General features: G+C 40.7%; 2 protein-coding genes across 6 annotated transcripts; both read right to left on the bottom strand.

Annotated features, from left to right (window-relative positions):
- Positions 1-1,079: 1,079 nt before the first annotated feature.
- LOC120111504 (E3 ubiquitin-protein ligase RHA2A-like) lies at positions 1,080-5,249 on the bottom strand. Of its 5 annotated transcripts, none has more exons than XM_089927271.1 (5): positions 4,530-5,247; positions 4,365-4,456; positions 4,220-4,278; positions 3,016-3,066; positions 1,080-1,335 (listed from the first exon to the last, which is right to left on the bottom strand). In XM_089927271.1, the coding sequence occupies exons 1-4, from the start codon at positions 4,872-4,874 to the stop codon at positions 3,044-3,046; spliced, it is 519 nt and encodes a 172-aa protein (XP_089783397.1). In that variant the 5' UTR covers positions 4,875-5,247; the 3' UTR covers positions 1,080-1,335; positions 3,016-3,043. The 5 variants fall into 5 exon arrangements, with proteins under 5 accessions (XP_089783397.1, XP_089783395.1, XP_089783396.1 ...); XM_089927270.1 differs by lacking the exon at positions 1,080-1,335 and adding an exon at positions 1,901-2,357; XM_089927269.1 differs by having other exon boundaries at positions 4,220-4,456.
- A 10,711-nt stretch (positions 5,250-15,960) lies between these two features.
- LOC120111505 (putative germin-like protein 2-1) lies at positions 15,961-17,000 on the bottom strand. Its single transcript, XM_039128619.3, has 2 exons — positions 16,808-17,000; positions 15,961-16,667 (listed from the first exon to the last, which is right to left on the bottom strand). The coding sequence occupies exons 1-2, from the start codon at positions 16,917-16,919 to the stop codon at positions 16,114-16,116; spliced, it is 666 nt and encodes a 221-aa protein (XP_038984547.1). The 5' UTR covers positions 16,920-17,000; the 3' UTR covers positions 15,961-16,113.
- Between the last annotated feature and the right edge of the window lie 1,447 nt (positions 17,001-18,447).

Genomic DNA, 18,447 nt, shown 5'->3' with positions numbered 1-18,447 from the left:
TAATGTAACGACGCTTTAAAGCGTCGGTAGCTAACGACGCTTTAAAGCGTCGCTAATTGATTTCTGGTCGACATTTTAGCGACGCTTTAAAGCGTCGCTAATTGATTTCTGGTCGAAATTTTAACGACGCTTTAAAGCGTCGTTAGAATATTAATTTTTTTAAAAAAATAAAAGGCTTTTAATATTAATTCTTGCCTAGAAATCAAACTACCACGAGTCCCTGAAGAATCCCACACCACCTCCACGTCCACCAGTGGCTACGCTATGGCCAGCTGCTCATGCTCCACCGCAACCCAGCCTCAGCCCCCATCCCCACCTCAATCAAGGCGTCCATCACCATCCCGATCCCCATCAGCCACTCCAACAGAAATACCGATCAGGAGGATTCGAGCTCCACCACCATCGCCCTCACCGTCGCTGTCACAGAAATCATCTCAGAAGCAGCCAGCAGAACAAACATAGCTGCAGCAACCATCACCATCTTCTAGAAGATCTTCAGAGCCATCTCCAACTCCAACAAGGTCAAGATCTCCCTCACCACCCCAAGAAACCTCCGAGCCACAACAAGAAGCAACAACTCAGGAGCCCAAATTGGTCCAAAAGCTGAATCTTGGGAAGTTGCAGCAGCTGGGGAAGCGAGGGCACAACAAGAATCATAACCTTAGCAGGTGAGAACAAAGGGGCTACCATGTTAATAGGACATGAGACCGCAAACATGCAAGGCATCCTCCACACTCGCAGAGGCCGCAGGCTTAACAACAACAAAGCCGAGGCAAGCAGCGGTAATAAAGAGATCAAGAAACAGTTGTTGAATCATACAGGTAATAAAAATCCAGCAATCACTGCAAGCATCAATAGCAATGTGCAGAGCATCAACAACTCATTGCTACATGAGAGTTCTCTCATACATTACTTTATAGTGCATTAGTACAAATGTCCTGTGTCAGATGATAATTGCAAAATTAGATGCTAATTATAAAGCTAAAAAGATGGTTTAGGTAGACCTAAGGATCAATTACTTTTTGAGAACTATAGTAGGACCGTCAGCACCACATCAGGACCACCAGAAGAACCAACAGAACCATGAACTTCTCTTGTTTGTAGTATATAAATATCTTTGGTCAGATGATGACTATAAACATTAGGAGTACAACATGTCCACAGCTATGGCCAGATCAAGAAGGGAGGATAAAATAACCAGCACTAAGAGAAAGCAAGATGGCTGAAGAAAATTCTATTTTCTGTAAATGGATTGAAGTCAAAATCCAGGTCTCTCTTTCAATACTAACTCTGTCCCAGTTTCATCGGCAAGTATCCTTCCTCCAAGTCTTAAACCTGAAACACAACAACACATTCAAACTTTCTTAACTCAACCCAAGCAATGTTAAGTATGCAATACGTTCGTCTGAAAGGATTTTCTTTTTAAACACTAATTTCTGTCCATGGGACTGAGCCAGATCAATGAAGTTTTTTTCGACAAAAACTTGATGCAAACAACAGTAATGCATGACATGCTCTCCCATGCACCACATGCCAAAGCCATAACAAATTCTTTGAAAGAAAAGAGAATTTAGAAGAAGTATTAATAACTGTAGAATCCCCAAATGTTAAAAATGCAAGAGTAACTAATGTATAAATCATAAAATATTAAAAACAGTGGATGAATCACAAACCCATACTTAAGAACTGCATTAAATTCCTCATATGGGAATTTATTCTTACAACATAGAAAAGGGAAAGTTATCCCTCCAGTTACTTTTTTTATTCTTAACCACTCTCTAAACACAACAAAAAGAATGAGAGGATAAATTCAACCTTGTAATAGAAATCCAAATCATCATCCTATGCAGCATTAAATATACTTTATTTCTTGTATTTATCCCTCTAATCCAATGCCAAAAAAATTCTGTCCTATTAAATAAGTCGCATCATTTCAACAATATCTGGATGAGTTCTTCTTATCCCCTTAAAATTTATTCTGCAGCCAAATACTGATGCTCAGTAGCCTCAGAGGTGGGAAAGTCAGGCTTACGGTGCCTTGTGCTTTCCTGTAAGTGTACTGTCAGAGGCTGCATAAGAATTAACCAGTCCAAGCATGGAACAATTTCCAAATTACCAAAAACAAGCATCTCAATTATTTATACCAGGTCAAGTGTAAATACCGGACATTTATATTGGATAGAATGCAGTAAGGGATTTACACATGAACTAAACAGAATGGTACCAAAGTTGGACCCATTTCACAACCATCTGAATCATACTTGCAGCCATCTTAGCCTCTTGCTGTGCTGATGAGATCTTGGGAATATTTGTGGATGATGAGGAATGAAACTTGGGCATAAATCCCACTCTTCAAGCTAACATTAAATTCAGTAAGTATGGGTAAAAATAAAGATATACTTAAGAACTGCATTAAATTCATATGGATCAAAACATTTTCTCTAGCAGAAGTTTCCAAGTTTATCTATTTGAGTTGTTCTAGAACATCACAATATCTAGGCATTCAATTGTTTTTTGTTGACATAGCCATCTCTACAGAAGAAGTAACTATCAAATAACAGCAGAAATTTTAATTAGAATATGAACATGTGAGAATGTGATCAGCCTTGAAAGTAAAAGACATACAATTTTTTACAGAAGCTAATGCCCCATTGCCTGATCATATGCATTTGTTAATATGTAATTCAATTTAGATTATTTGCAATAGAGGACTAAAAGATTATAAGACAGTTCAAAAGGAAATAAGGAATTAAAGAAAAATCATGTAGGTCTCATCCAAATTTGTTTATCCTTGATTACAAAAAGTAACTGAAGAATCCCGGTGGGGAAAGGAAATATAATTAGAAAGGTGAAGGAAAGAAGAACAAGATTTCCAGGTCTGCATCAATATTTCTGTGTATTATGGCATGCCTTCAAGAGTACGTTAACAGCATAATCATCCCATATCTCTCACTGCAAACTAAAACTATCTGAGAAAGAAGAAGCCATTATTATTAATGGAGAAAGAAACGATACCTGTGGCGAAGATAATAGGATAATGTTCTTAAAATTCTCTAATGTCTTCTGCTGAAAAAGGATAAACAAAATGTATCAGCATATTTTAATTTGGGAGCAATAATGTGATCGGTAATAGATCCATAGTACTAATCCCTATTTAAGGTAATCGTTGGAATATAATTAAGCCTTCAAAATTCATGGCTTCCTTATGGTATCCATACCATAAATCCTAAATTCTGTAACGATAACATGGTCAAGACATTTTTTTGGTAGGCTGGAAGCTCATCTTGCCTCATGCCTTGAGGCAAAGTTCTTTGAAAATGCCTTGAGGCTCATGGGGGAGGCTACATATAATGTGACACCTAGATCCAATGGAAGTCTCAATGATGGCCGACTTATCCTTCAAAATGATGGAAAAGTACTTTGAAAGTGCTATCAGTGCCAGCTAAACCAGGTATTTTATCTTAGAATATGCCCTTCACCACAAAGTGCAAAAGGTGAAAGCAAAAGATTTCCATCAATAAAAAAAGTATAGCCTATGACAATGATATGTTTTTGATATTTTGTTCTTGTAATTGTGCTGCTTTCTTTTGAGTAGGAAATCATTTTACTAAATGAAAATGGTGAACACAGAGAAAAATATCCATCGTTGGAGCTATGAGAGTGTGAAATGCAGCCTATGAGAATAGTCATTGCCACACCGATGTTTAGAAGTGTAGAACTCTAAGAATATCTGATTGGTGGTAATAAGCAATCAAAAGTTCGGCACAAGCATTAGCAGCAAACCTTGTAAAATTATCATTTAAACATGGAACCACTGACATAACATAAATTGTGTCTGTCTACTCACTGAATGTGTAACGACATTCTCTGAGCATCAATAGTTTAGGAGCTGGCAGACCAGCTGATTAAATCAGGTCTGATTGGAACCACCAGGACATTGTTTGGCAAGGTTGGTTCTTCTAGTAATCCATATGAACAGATCAAACCAGCAAGTTCCAAGCAGATAGGCCAGGTTGCATATCAGTGGCATGTTTGATTTATTAAAAGACTGTGCTGAAAGCATCAGCCAAGGTTCAAGCGAATGACATTAATTTGGCATAGAATCACTCAATCACCAAACAATAAATCTAATTGCAACCACTAGGGCATTTAAATGTAGTAAAACTTTAATATTAAAGCACCATCAGCTAACAAAAACTATAGCAGCATTGTTTAATACCATCACATCTGGCTTCATTGTCATGCTTCTGACGATCCCTTCTGCCTCTTCCAACAACCCTGCTCGAATCAACAAATCAACCATGCAACCATAATGCTTCATCTCAGGCTGAACCCCATAAACTTTTGACATATTCACAAAGTACCTGCACCCTTCATCCACCAACCCAATGGGCTTTGCACTCTTCTCCAGTTGCATCACTTTAAAGAGGTGCAGTGCCTTCATGAACCTGTTACTCTGCATAGCCCGAAATCATGCAGCTCCAAGAAACCACACCTCTTTCTGCCATTAGATCAAATAACTCCCTCACCAAATCCAGCCGCCGAAGCCGGTCGCCGTCGGCGAGCTCGCAGAGGCACACCACGCAGCCCGGCTCATCTCGTTCCCCCTCCGCGGCCGCCGACGGCAAGGCCTCGTAGGCGAAGGGGCGTCCGGAGGAGGCCACGACGACGAGTCCGGCGAGGCCGGACGCGGCAGCGGAGAAGAGGGGATCGTCGGCCGCGGCGGAGGAGGGGTGGAGGCGTTGGAGGCCGAGGGAGTGGAGGAGGCAGAGGAGGAGGGAGCGGAGGTAGGAGACCCACCCGGCGGCCGCCACGACGAGAAGGATCGGGATGGAGTCGCTGGAGGCGTCGTGGAGTCGGTTCGGGAGCCCCATTTCTTTCCCCCTTCTCCATTCCTTCTTTTAATTTAATTCCTTTCTTAATTTAATAATTATTACAGAGTGAAGAATCGGGAGAAAGAAAGAGGGAGAAGAGGCAGTGGGCGTCTGGGGCGGCGGCGGGGGAGAGGGAGAGGGCTTTGAAGGGGGCATTGAGGAGGAGGAGGAAGGGGATTTGGGCTTATCTGCGGCGGAGGAGGCGGGAGATATCCACAGAGAGGAGGCCAACGGAGAGGGGGAGGAGGGGAAGGAGATGCGGCGGAGGAACGCGATTTGGGGTCGCTCGAAGGAGGGGAATGGCTGAGATCGGCGGAGGGAGGGGGGAGTCGGTCGGCGTGAGCTATAAGGGATTTAAGGCTGCGGAGGGAGAGGGTCGATCGGGTTTTGTGGTGGGAGATATGAAGTCCGACGACGCTTATAAGCGTCGTCGCATTTCTCGCTTATGCCAACGCTTTTTAGCGTCGGTGAATCCATCCAAAGCGTCGGCAAAAGATTTTTTACCGACGCTCTCTCAAAGCGTCGGCATTTACTGTTGCAAGAAAAAAAATTGCCGACGCTTTTATCTAGCGTCGGCAATTTAGAGTCGGCAAACATCTCTTTTGTTGTAGTGGCAGTAGAAGAGTCTATGAGGTTAGGTATGAAGGTTTCACACAAACTACTTGCTCTGCAGGCCGGAGACGCAGTCTATTGTGTGTATCCAGTCATAGAGATCAAAAGGTTTGATAGTCTTGGTGTTAGAGCACATGGTCAAAAAAATGTACGATCAACATTGTTTACTTAATAATATATATAAATATATACCCACCTCTGGCAGACCCCAGAACCACAAACCGTTCGCAAGAGGCGGAGCCATGTTGGGTCCTCATATACTTCACAATTTTTTATTTTCCGACACAAAGTCCAGAAATTCTATGTAACAACTCAGGATCTCACCCAAAATGCCTAGCCGGAAGATTTTATTTGGGTTCCTTGATCCTGTATAAGTATCCAAGATCTACCCAGTGAATAACCGATGTGGGACTAAACACACGCCCGCACGGATCCTCACATACTTCCCCCGTTTAAGCCCTGACGTCCTCGTCAGGCTAAGGGTTCAAATCCATTCAAATCTAATCACAAACACCACGATCGGTCCGTGGTCAACCCCAATGGATCCGTGCTGCAGTGTCCCCTAGTCCACATAGATTACGGGCCGGGTCCGCTCTGATACCATTTGTAACAACCCAGGATCTCACCCAAAGTGCCTAGCCGGAAGTTATTATTTGGATTCCTTGATCCTGTATAAGTATTCAAGATCTACCCAGTGAATAACCGATGTGGGACTAAACACACGCCCGCACGGATCCTCACATTCTAAGTTCTGAAGACTCATAAATAAAAAAAAACTGAAGATTTTTAAAAAATTATGACGAAAAAGATAGCAAGAATAAAGAATCTAAAATTACGCACTCATGCACATGATATATATGTGTGTGTGTGTGTGTGTGTGTGTGTGTGTGTGTGTCTATTAAACACTATAAAAGAGTGAATAATCTCTATTGAAATAGATTTCAAAGTATTAGATATTCTTTATCTCCCTGAAACCATTCCATTTTGCCTTTACATCTATCTCATTTCAGACCTTTTTATACCGCCCTATCCACCTACATATTAAACCCATGAAATATCGTTCAACAGCACTTAATCGGATTTGTGATGCCTTTTTATTTAGAGTCAAGAGGAAATTTTATTCATTGGCCCTTCTTCTGAATCCAAAGAGTAAGGAGTTTTCTATATATTAGCAATTTAAAAAATTGCTTTGATCTAAAGTTCAGTCGTTAGTAAAGAAATTATTACAAATCTAGCTACTTTATTATAAAGAAAGAAAGGATTCTAAGAAAATTATATTATTTGAAATTGGAAATAGTCAGGAGGTCATTAATCCTTGCTTTATACAAGCCACTTCTTAGGCTTAAAAAGAAATTCTATCAATTACCCCTCCAAGGCTTCAAAAGATAAATTGCGCATCGGGACCGACTTACATTCCTTAAAGCAGAACAAACCAACACCCGTCAAGAAATACCACTCTTGGAGGAAGAACAAGCAGAGCTGGAATGGAATAACAACACTACAGGAAAAATAGTATATTCGACTCTCATGCGCCGATGCTAAAAAGAAGCGTTAGCAATTTAGTCACCCTGCAAAAATTTGCCAACACTTTTTAGTGGCGTCGGGGCAGGAATTACACTAAGACGACGCTTATTAGCACCGTGCGAAACCAACATGCTAATATTGAATTCTGAGGATGCTTAAAAGCGTCTTCGGAAGCCAAGTCGAAACCACGACGCTTTGAAGCGTCGTCCTAATATTGGCTTCCAACAATGTTTAAAAGCATTGTCGAAAGCCAATCTTAGGACGACACTTCTATGCATCATCGGAAGCTAGTTTTATCCCCAAATAGTCCGATCACCCCTTCCATTGACCCTTCTCAGCCCTAAATTGACCCTTCTCAGCCCAAATAACTCTGCCTTCGCCTCCTCCTCGCCGCGCTGGTCCCCATCTCATTTTCTCTCTCTTAGATGGCCTCCTTCTCCTCCACCCCCTCTTCCTGCTCCTCCTCCTTCTGGCCGGTCTCCTTCTCCTCCTCTCCCTCTTCCTCCTCCTTCCATCTGCCCGTACCCACCGCAAAGCTTTCCTACAGATGTATCGCCTTCTCCTCATCCCCATCTTCGCTTGCCTTCTCCTCCTCCCCCCCCTCTTCCTCCTCCTTCTCCTCCTTTTGTCGAAGCCATTTACTGATCCGGCTGACCGCCCTCCTCTGCTGCGGATCTCAACCGGCATACATCCATGCTGGTGATTTTGCTTGATGACTTAATATTCTGTTTATAGCTCTAATTTGTGCTTAATATCTAAACTTGCTCTATATGCTTAATATTCTGTTTGCCGTCTAATATGTATTTAAATTGTACATGTAATTGCGTCTGTTAACAATGCTTATACAGATGTTTTTTTCTTTACTTAATACATTGTTCCATTCCTTTTTAACTTTATGTGAATAAATTATCTTTTTTACTTTGGGCCAAATTCTGATCATGTTTCCATCCCATGACAGGGCAACTAATAGTATCACGTTTTCAGCCTGTAATGGGGCAACCAATAATATCACATTTTCAGCTTTTGATGGGGCAACCAGTAGTTTCACATTTATAGCCTATGATGGAAAAAACAATTGCTTTACATTTCTAGCCTGTCACGGCATAAATAGTAGTATCATATTTTCAGCCTGTGACAGGGCAACCAATGATAACGAGATGAGCCCAAAGTCTTTATTCATTTAATCAAGTTCACATCCATCCATCAATTTTTTTAAACTTTATTTCTGGCTTTCGACTAACCACGGTCATGTTTTTCATCCATAACGGGGCAATCAATATTACGTGGTTAGTCCGAAGCACCGTATCTATTAGTCCTATTATTTAAGTATAAATTATGTACATATATGCACCCATCATACTATCAATCACAAGTAAATATGATCAAATTATATTTAAATACCAAAACGATCATAAAATCATTCTTGCTTCTTACTTATCTAGATCATTAGCATAAAATACATATAGGTACAAAAATATCTATATCATGCAGGTCAGTATACAAGAATTCTTACCTCTTTGCTGAGAACCCAGATAGACTACCACAATCTACAAACCGGAGTGCGCAAAATCCTGTTCAATTTCTTCTTGCCCAAAAGATTGTTATCCTATAGAACCAAATCAACATAAAAAATTATCCAAGATATCCGACAACCCAGAACTCCCTATTGATCCACTAAAGGCTCCTCCATCATGTAGTAATCTAAGACTACCCCTTGAGTCCCTTTAACCAAAATTTCTTCGGATCAAGCTAGAGAGAGAAAATACCAAGAGAAACAAATAGAAAAAGAGAGAAACTAGAGTATAAGATCTTGTCGGGCTTCTTTCTGCTTGGATGACTATAGCCTCATACAAAACCAAGGCTGACCATGAAAATAGAATTGTATAAAAAGATATACAAAACCAACTAGATAACAACGCCCAATTATTTGAATCGGTTAGTGCAATATAATCCAATTCATTTGATCAAGAATCATATATCAAATCAAGAGTATAAATCAAGGGTTATCAATTAGAGGTCCAATGGTGGTTAACAATTTGGATGAATGGGGTCGACTAGATGCAGCGTCCGACGATCTGGGTCAATCGGCTCTGGCCAGTCCAACTAGTCAAATCATGAAAAGACAATCAAACCATGATTCATAAAGCACAATAGGGATTCATGGTAATAGAGTCCAACGATACTCAGCAATATTCGGGTTAAGGCTAGCATGACGGATGGTCGCAGTGATACTAGTTCAGAGCCCTTAACTAGGGTCAACCTTAGTCTATAATGAAAAGAAATTAAGAGAGAGAGGAGAGAGAGAAGAGAGGAGAGAGAAAGAAGAGAGAAGACTCTCTTCTATCTTCTTAAAATAGGGGAGAGTCAATCCCCCCCTCTCATCTCGAATCAGAGCATTGCAGGCCACTTAGTCGGCCCAGCCTCGACGATGATAGCCACGGGCGGCCCTTCGGTCGCGGCACCATCGGCGACAGTGGTCGGCCGGCACGAAGAAGGGTAGAAGAAGATCAAGAAGAGCAAGGGGTGAACAACTCGGCATAGATCATGGTGGATTCTTTTTTGACCGACGGCCATGCAAAATCGATGATCCCAAGAAATGGCGAAGTTTGGCTCAAATAAGCAACCGATGGTGGTGAACGTGGAAGAAGGATGCCGAAATAAGGCACCCCATTTTCGGATCAAATTTTAGTGTTTTTTTGGTGCAAATCAGCGTGGCAACAACTCTAAAACTTGAAAAAAAAGAGAAGAAGGCAAGTGAGGTTTCGATGGCCTTTCTGGTGACAAATCGATGAAGAAAATCTGGAAGAAGAACTTGGAAATCGGCAGTGATATCTCGGATTTTCGTTGATGACAATCAAAGTGGAAGGAAGGAGTCTTAAATAGATTGAATCTCGAGTCTGGTCAGTGTTGGGATTGCCTCAGGATTCTCAGAGTTCGGCGTTATCAGAGGAGAAAGAAGACTCCGATCAGGAGTCTTCTCCTCCTTCATGTGCAACAGGGCATGCCCGAGCTTGGGCCTGGCCTCTTCGGGCTGTCCCACAAGCTTGAGGGCTGGACTATTACATATATAGCTTGAAAATGACTCTCGAACTAAGTTCACTTCATATGGCCACATAGTCCTAATTGAACAACATCTTAAATCAGGTCCAGCAAAACCACTAACATCGAGTCATAGCAGTCTTCATGTCATTTATTGACAAAAGATCCTTCTATGGTTGCAAATATTAGATATGGATCTCGGTGATGTAGTGTGAACTTTGTATCCTTATGTGACTCTCGGAGCTCTTCCTCGGAGGGGCAGAGCCTCTTCCTTAGAGACGAGCTAGGCTGAGTGGAATTGCTTGTCTTTATACTGATTTGTGATCATTTTTATTTTACTATTGTCACATACGTTTTTACATAAATTTTCAAGTTAAGGTATTCATTACTTATCGAGCTGTCTAGCTCATTATAGATTTTTTTTATATTTTTAAAGATTTGAACAATTAGCTTGACTCCGGAATTTATCATGGAAGAGCGACTAGAGATAAGATTTTGACAATCTTTATTTACACTAGATTTTATTTTTGATTTGATGTAAAATTTTAGAATATTATTTATTGTAAGACTTTTAATTTTATCATTTAAATTAGAATTTGAATGTTAATTATTTAAATTTATTATGCTGGTTGTATATGATATCATATTGAGATATCTTACATGCTTGTGGAGAGAGGTTTTTATAAGTATGCGGCAGCTGCTGCGATCCCTGACTCACAATCTTAGGTCGGGGGCGTGACAAGTTTCTTCACAACCATTGTAAAGTTCAAAAGTTCACGATCCTTGAATGAGGTTGAACAGTCAGATAAGAGCTTCACAACTTTCCTATCCACCTAATTGCTGAACATTGTAGAGGAAGAATCTAGAGCTCCATTCCAACCAACATGACCATAAAATAGCTACTACAAGCATGAGAATAATGCATCGCAGGATGGATGAGAATTTCAACTTGCACCAAGTGGAGCAGATATCCACCAGATTTGGAGGAACAACTAGATTGCTCTATAAATTATGTTGTTCAAGCAAAACAATTAGAAACTATAGTTAGATTGGTAATTCATTCAATGAACTCCAAGTGCCTAATTAGCCGGTTCTTAGTTGATATGAATTTCCTTTAGAAGGAAAATTATGATTTGAGATATTGAATTGATTGAAGCCTCCTCCCATGCCCTTGATGCCTATCCACCTCCTTCTCCACCTCGATGGCTTCTTTCGATGCCGATAAGGATAGGGGATGGCCGGCGGCCAACACTAGCCTACTTTCAAGTACCTTAATTGCATCTCTTTTCTCTCTCTCTTTCTTCACATTGCCCGTCGGAGCATAGTCGATAGCTTGTGGGTGTAGCAGCAATACCCATTCCTTCTCTAACTTCGATCATATCTACTAGTCACCTTCCAGCCACGCGCATAGACTATGGTCCTAGATTTCTAGCCAGATAAGGATGGATGGATCGAAGTAGACATGAAGGTCATGAAGAGGATGGAGAGTCTTTGAGATTGGTGAAGTTGGCGAAGGTGCTGACTTTAGTGCAGCAGAGCAATGGGATTGGGGTTTTGACATAGTTGATCAGGTTGGATTAGGCAACACCAAATAGGGAAAATCTTTGGCGCTTTAAGTTTTTTCTTTATTTGCCTTTCATAATTACATATTATTTACTAGATTTATTATTTGATATTGAAGGTTCCTTGTCTAGAGAATTCAATCTAATTGTCAGATGGTTTTTTATAATTACACATGTGACTCAAAGAGCTGATGTCGTATATATTCTGCAATTAGAATTTTTATTTGTTCATTTTTTCCCGAATTTGTTTTATGGTTATCTTAGGGTTGGCTAGTCAGTATAGGATGTTATGGATTACGGAGATACAAGGATTATATTATTGGTAATTTGATATTACTATAGAAAAGATGAAACAAAATTGCAAGGAAAAATATAGTTAATTTTTAAATTTTAAAAATTTCTATGTATATTCATAAATCTAATTAGTTTGGTGTGTGTGTATATATATATATGTATATATGTATACACTAATAATCTTATACTTATGGGAAATGGGAAAAAAGAACTAAATTGCAAAATAACAAAATCATTTGTTGTTTCCTCTTCCTTTTATGAAATCTCTTTTGGGGGATGAGGGTTCTTTAATGCACACTCTTTCATTTAAAATATTAAAATGATCACACAAGGGGGAAAAAGGCGAAAAATGAAAATATAGGGAAGGAAAAAACATATGGAAAATGCCCTATTGGGAACTGGAGAGGATCGAAGCCAACCACCAGAAGACACTTGCCCAAGTGAGAGAACATTTGATGTCACGCCCCGAGCCCGAGGCGCGTCAGATGCCGCACGCCCGCACGGCGGGCCGCGCAGGCGTGCAAGGCAGCGGATCACATCAAAGCAAATACGGATGTTCAAAACTTATTTGAGGGTAAATCACAGATGCTTAAAATTGACAAAAATACTTAAAGTCATTCAAAGGCAGTCTTACAAAATTTCAAAATAACATTGGCTAACATAATTCAAATGTCCAAACTAAACTAACTAAAATACAATAACTGAAAAATCATCGAAAAATCTAACGCACTCCCCAATCCCGTGTGATCAAGCCTCTGGATCTGAAAAATAGAGAAAATAAAATAATGAGCTATACTAGCCCAGTAAGCAACAAAATACCCCAAAGTGGGGTCAGAGGATATCAGATCAAAATGCAGAATAATGTCTGGAATAAATCATAAATAACATCGTTTTACTGTTTCAATAAAATTTATTATCATTTTTCCAAAAAATCTAATATTAGAATCTCAACATGATAGGCTACGACCACGTAACCTAGTGGCATGGATTGCACAAGGTGCCAAACACCACTATTATTAAGCACCGGTGGTACGGTGTCGAAACCGGTTCCTCACAGATACAAGTCGACAGGGCCAACGTGTAATCCCCATTGGTAGGGCTAGAACAGAACAGATCATAGCCATGCTGAGAATGCATATATATATATATATAATATATTTCATAAATTGCCCAGTCATAATTTATGGATTTCAGAGCATAATTTTTAAATAAAATTTAACATGCCAGACCCATCTTACTAAATACAAAACATATTTCGAAATTTAAACCACTAATAATTATTTTACCAAATAATTTAAAAAATGCACTTTGAAGCATTAAGTTACTTACCTCTTCTCGCTTAGTCCCTACTTCAGATAGGCGGATCAGGTTCACCTGTTTAAATTTAATTAATTTCTTGTTAATTTTAGAGCTAAGCAAAATCCAGAAATAATACTACTGGGCACGGCCCAACAGAGCCTAGAGTTGGTCCATAATGAACATGGCCCGATAGGGCCCACATCGGACACGGCCCAATGGGCCCGCATAGACTCGGCCCAATAGGGCCCTCCCAAGGTTGGCCTCTAATTTGTTCATTTATGCAATAAAAATTCGTTTCAGGGACCAATGTCTAATTACATAGCACCGTTCCATAATAAAACTTGGGTAAAAGGACCAAATAATTATATTTGAGGATCTTTATGTAATAAATTTTTCTTTTAGGGATCAAACATAAATTACAGAAGATCCTTTTGTGAAATAATATACTGTCAAGGGCTTAACTGCAAAATTTCATTTATTGGCCAAACAACTTTGGGTTTCGGGTTCCGGGTTTCGGGTCTGAACTGGGTTTTGGGTTTGGATTTCAGATTTTGGATTCGGGTCTGGGCCCAAGTTGAGCCCACAGTGAACCGGGCCTAAGTTGGCCCAATTCGGCCCACGATGGGCCTTCATCTTCCCCAAACTCCCCATGGACAGGGAAGATGGAAACCGAGAGAAGGGAGAGGGGAGAGGGGAGAGGGCTGGCTAGGTGGTTGGCATGGGCGGCCGGAGGCCACCCCTCGGTCGACGGCCAACCGGCTGCTGCGGCGGCTGATGGGGAGGAGAAGCAACCGAAGAGATGATCTCGGTTTGTGGGGCCGAAACAGAGAAAAAAAAGACATGGAATAAAGGTTGAGATCGAAGAGCAGAGAAAGCTTACCGGTGGTGGCAGAGGCAGTGGGAGGAAGATCTTGGCCGCGGGTGCTCGATCCGGTGGTCAAGCGGCGGTGGCGGCGGTGCTTTCCGAAGAGGAAGGAGATCTCGAAACAGAGGAGGCTCGGGTGGTGGTGGTGGTAGGCCGAGGCGGCTCACCGGTGACTTGGGAAGCAGGAGCAGAGGAAGGAGAGGGAGAGGAGAGGGAGGAGAGGAAGAAGAGGGGCTCGGTGGTGATCTGGGAAGGAAAAAGAGGGGTTTTTATTATCCCCTCGTAATGGCTCTCCGCCGCGATTTTTGCGGCGGTGGGGCAAAATCAGAGGCCGCTCGTGCGGCCGCGGGGTGGACGTGGGACGACCGCGATGCAGCTGCAGGATGCCCACGGTGTCTCTGCGCCCGGAGAAGATGGAGGGGATCGCGTTTGCGATCCCCTGCTCTGGCCCTTTCCAAAAGAGGCATTATCTCACATTTGACGATGCTGAAAATAGTGAGGAAGTGGGGCCATAGAGCAAATAATATTACAGACAACACAACATTAGGAACAAAGATGCAATAGTGAAATAGAGCAACAAACAAAACAAAGTAGAGGACCGAAATTCCAGCCTCTACTACAACAAACAATGTCTAGTGACAGAACTTTAGTAACACTTAGCAAAATCCATCAATATAAATGTTCTCTAGTAATGATTCTAAGAAATATGAAAACAGATATATAATTTCACAAAGTTTCATCGTGAGAGTTATTAAAAGTTATTATATAGCGAGGGTATCTTATAACCACTATAAGAAATTGTATTCTATAGTAATAGTTTCAAATATTATCATAAAAGGTCTATAATATTGTAATGTTTATAAATGAATGTTTCAAAAATTTTATGTTACGATGGTATCAGATAAGTACAACAATTACTAGTGAAATAAAACTTTATTGGTAATATATATAGTTTTATTATAGAATACAGGCTATTTATCGATAAGATAAATTATATCACCTATACATTATTGTATAACCAATAGTTTTCAATATTGATATTTATTTATGATTTATTTGTGTGACAAATTAGTATGGTTGTAAATTAATTTGGATTTTCTGCAACAATAGCATCTCATTAGTAAGTATGTCTTTAAATAATTTTCAAAATAGATATTATATTAATCTAATAAATTTTTGAAGTAATAAGGTTTCAAATCGACTATTATGTATTCTAGTTGTACTTAACAATTTTTGATGAGTTCATCAAGTTATTTTCAACTTTATCTGGCCAGAACTACTTACCGAACAAGTCACATGATCAGCCAACTCAGGTAAATAATTCGAAGTTGTTTGGGTTCGGAAATATTGCAAATAATGCACCATAACCAGCCACTAGTCTAAGATATAATTATTAAAAACTTAAATGGAGATCGATTTAACCAAGATATTGGATCAATAATCCAATTTGATTTGTATTAAAAATATAGGTTTGCTACGCCTGTTGCATCCCTTCAACTTTGTTCTTCCTCCAGCCAGGGATAGAGGAGAGAGAGATAGGAATAGCTGTTTTCCTAATAGTCAAAATTAGAAGTAGCCTGAGTCCAGACAGAAGCTTAGAAGTAGGTGCTTCTCAAACCTGTGCGGAGGATGTCATACACCACTATTCTGTTTTTGCCAAACTTTTGAAGCCATGGCTGCTGAAAGACAATCCAGATCCAAATACTTTTCCTTTTTCAGTCCTCCATTCAGTAAAATCCATCTTTTCCTCTATGATGCCTATGGCTTAATTCATCCTATCCGCTCACAAACATAAAAATAAAGGAATAAGCAATTTGTGATATCAAGTCCAACAAACATCTTGACCTAATGTTACAGCAAAAAGAAAAATAAAAACAGAAGCAAGAAGCACTTTCTCCTACTGGGAAATAAATTGCCTTTATTGCTGTAGAATTGTCAACTCATTGTTTGCTTATTTGTGCTAAAGAATGCAAATGAATAAGTGTAACAATCAAAATAATACAAATGAATCAGCGGAGCAATCCTTGTAGCAAAGAAAGAGTTATCAGTTGTTGTTGTCCATCCAGAACTGAGCCTGCAGCCAGTCAATAGTCTTCTTGTCCACCTGAAAGGCCTTTGCAAGAACGTCACGAGAGATGGGTGGCTTCGACCCAAACACCGCATTGGCTACAGTGATCACACCAGGGTTTTGGCTGCTCAATGCGGCAATAGCAACAGCATTCTTCGTCCCGTAGTTGAACTGGAAGTGAATAAGACCTTGGGGGAACACGAACACATCACCCTTGTTGATGACTTTGGCAAAGAGACGGTTGTCCGTGTTGGAAGTCACAAAACCCACATAGAGTGAGCCTTCCAACACCGTCAAAATCTCTGTCGCCCGAGGGTGGATGTGAGGTGGGTTCAGGCCATATGGAGCAAAGTCTATGCGAGCCAATGAGATGCCAAGGGTGTTGAGCCCTGCAATTTTCTCCACATTAACTAAAGTCACATTCGATCCAAGTTTGTTTGCAGTGTCGCCAGGCCTGTCGAGGCCGGAGAAGAAGAAATCATCAGCTCTGACATCGTTTGGGTTCTTGCACACAAGACCGTTGACAAATACTGCACAATAAAAATTAACATAATTCACCAAGGTTGATAGAAAAACTTGAGAAGAACCTCGTTCGAAAGCCTACTTATAAGTTTGTGGATGAGTAAGAAATTTTGCTCAACTTGAAAAAAGGAAGAATATATATAATTACCATGGGACGTTTTGTCAGCAACACAGAAGTCCTGGAGGGGACTAGGATCAGAAGCAATTGCGTGAGAAGAAACCAGCGCAAGGAAAGCAAGGAGGAGGATGCGTGAAGCCATGTCTGTTCGGTTAAGCAGGAGAGAGTGCAGGAGGAATGGAACTCGAGAGTCTAGATCGAAGCTCGATGCGCTGGGATGGCTTGGAGTAGATAGGTATATATAGAGAGAGTGGAGGGATGAGGGACCCGGTTTATGCGATGCTTAGACCGTTGAAGTAGTCAGGAAGGGTGATCGTGATTTGCTTTGTATTGTTTTATAAAGTAGTAATAAAATGGTTTCAGTTGTCCACCAATTCCAGTAGACCGTGGCCAAAGGCAACGTTCCCAAAGACAAGTATAACTGCCACCAAAATGGTAGCCTAGTGGTAAGGAGGCGATAATTCTGCCCAAGTTGCCTGGATTCGAAACGCACGGACGTCGATTAAATTAGGGGACCGGATGCTCCACGCCCGGATGGCTTGCTGGCCGTTATTCTTTCCTTCCACTTGTACCAAGGTGGCGCTGGGTTGACGTACCCACACGTGAGGCGGTGAGCCCAGTGGGGTGAGCCCACGGGTCGGGGAAGGCACGCGAAACCTGCGACCTGTATCGAACATTTTCGGGTGGAAGGGGGCCCCAGTGGGTGCTGCTATGCGGGTGGGCTGGTCCCTCCCCCTCCCTCCTATTTTTAACCAAAAAAAAAAAAGGAAAAAAAAAAAGAAGATGAAGTATAACTTGATCTATAACCATATTGATGGTAGGTGAGAAACAGCAGATGGAATAGATCAATATTCGCCGCCTTTGACGGTACAACGGTTCGGCCAGCTAAATAGATAATAAGGCTTGTTTCGTAGTCTAATCACGAACTAGTCCAGCCATTTTTATTATAATTTAACCAATTACTTATTTGTTTAATTTTATGCTAGTATGGACATATGTGATGAACATGAAAAAAGTTAATAAATTTAAAGATACGGTCATCAATTGTGTATTGAGACATTCCCCCTCCAACTTTATTTTTGTTGCCATAGAAAATTGAACAGTTCAAAGAAAGATCCAAAGCTGGGAGCCTTCATGAAGTTGTTCGGATACTTGGCCACAATGAGATTTAGCAACTTCAAGATGACCTCTTCCTTCCGTCACAGAAAAGGTCAATGTAGTTATGGTGGCAGCGAAGAACTTGAATAGTTCTAAATGCAAATACAGGGAATTCTTCATCGAGGTTATCAGCATTGGTTGCGCTTATCATAACAACATTGTGAGTTTACTAAACTTGTGTTCGGACGCATTCACTAGAATTCTCATATATGAGATCATAGTTAATGGATCACTTGAAAAATTCATTTATATTAAGCAACAAATTATTCTAGATCTTGAATGGATGTGAAACAATTGGAGATTGAAATTGGTAATGCACGAGGCTTAGACTATCTCTACCATGGCTGCAATATCCAAAAATATCTTATTTTCGGCCCGCTAAAATAGTGTCGCTCGATGTAACAACCCAGGACCTCACCCAAAATGGCTAGCCGGAAGATATTATTTGGGTTCCTTGATCCTGTATAAGAACCCAAGATCTACCCAGCGAATAACCGATGTAGGACTAAACA

This window comes from Phoenix dactylifera, chromosome 14 (assembly GCF_051530095.1).
Source record: "Phoenix dactylifera cultivar Ajwa chromosome 14, Ajwa_hap1_PhDact_Kaust_v1.1, whole genome shotgun sequence".
Classification (NCBI taxonomy): domain Eukaryota; kingdom Viridiplantae; phylum Streptophyta; class Magnoliopsida; order Arecales; family Arecaceae; genus Phoenix; species Phoenix dactylifera.
This window is presented reverse-complemented; position numbering and strand designations above follow the sequence as displayed.

What these genes read in the sequence shown, in the direction of transcription:
- LOC120111504 (XM_089927268.1), bottom strand. Translation starts at nt 4,874, where the DNA reads ATGGGGCTCCCGAACCGACTCCACGACGCCTCCAGCGACTCCATCCCG. An exon ending in GGCTTCGGCGGCTGGATTTG is followed by an intron (nt 4,457 to 4,529) that starts GTGAGGGAGTTA and finishes CGGGCTATGCAG; the next exon opens with AGTAACAGGTTCATGAAGGC. An exon ending in TCCTATTATCTTCGCCACAG is followed by an intron (nt 2,358 to 3,015) that starts GTATCGTTTCTT and finishes ATTTAATGTTAG; the next exon opens with CTTGAAGAGTGGGATTTATG.
- LOC120111505 (XM_039128619.3), bottom strand. Translation starts at nt 16,919, where the DNA reads ATGGCTTCACGCATCCTCCTCCTTGCTTTCCTTGCGCTGGTTTCTTCT. An exon ending in TGCTGACAAAACGTCCCATG is followed by an intron (nt 16,668 to 16,807) that starts GTAATTATATAT and finishes TTTATTGTGCAG; the next exon opens with TATTTGTCAACGGTCTTGTG.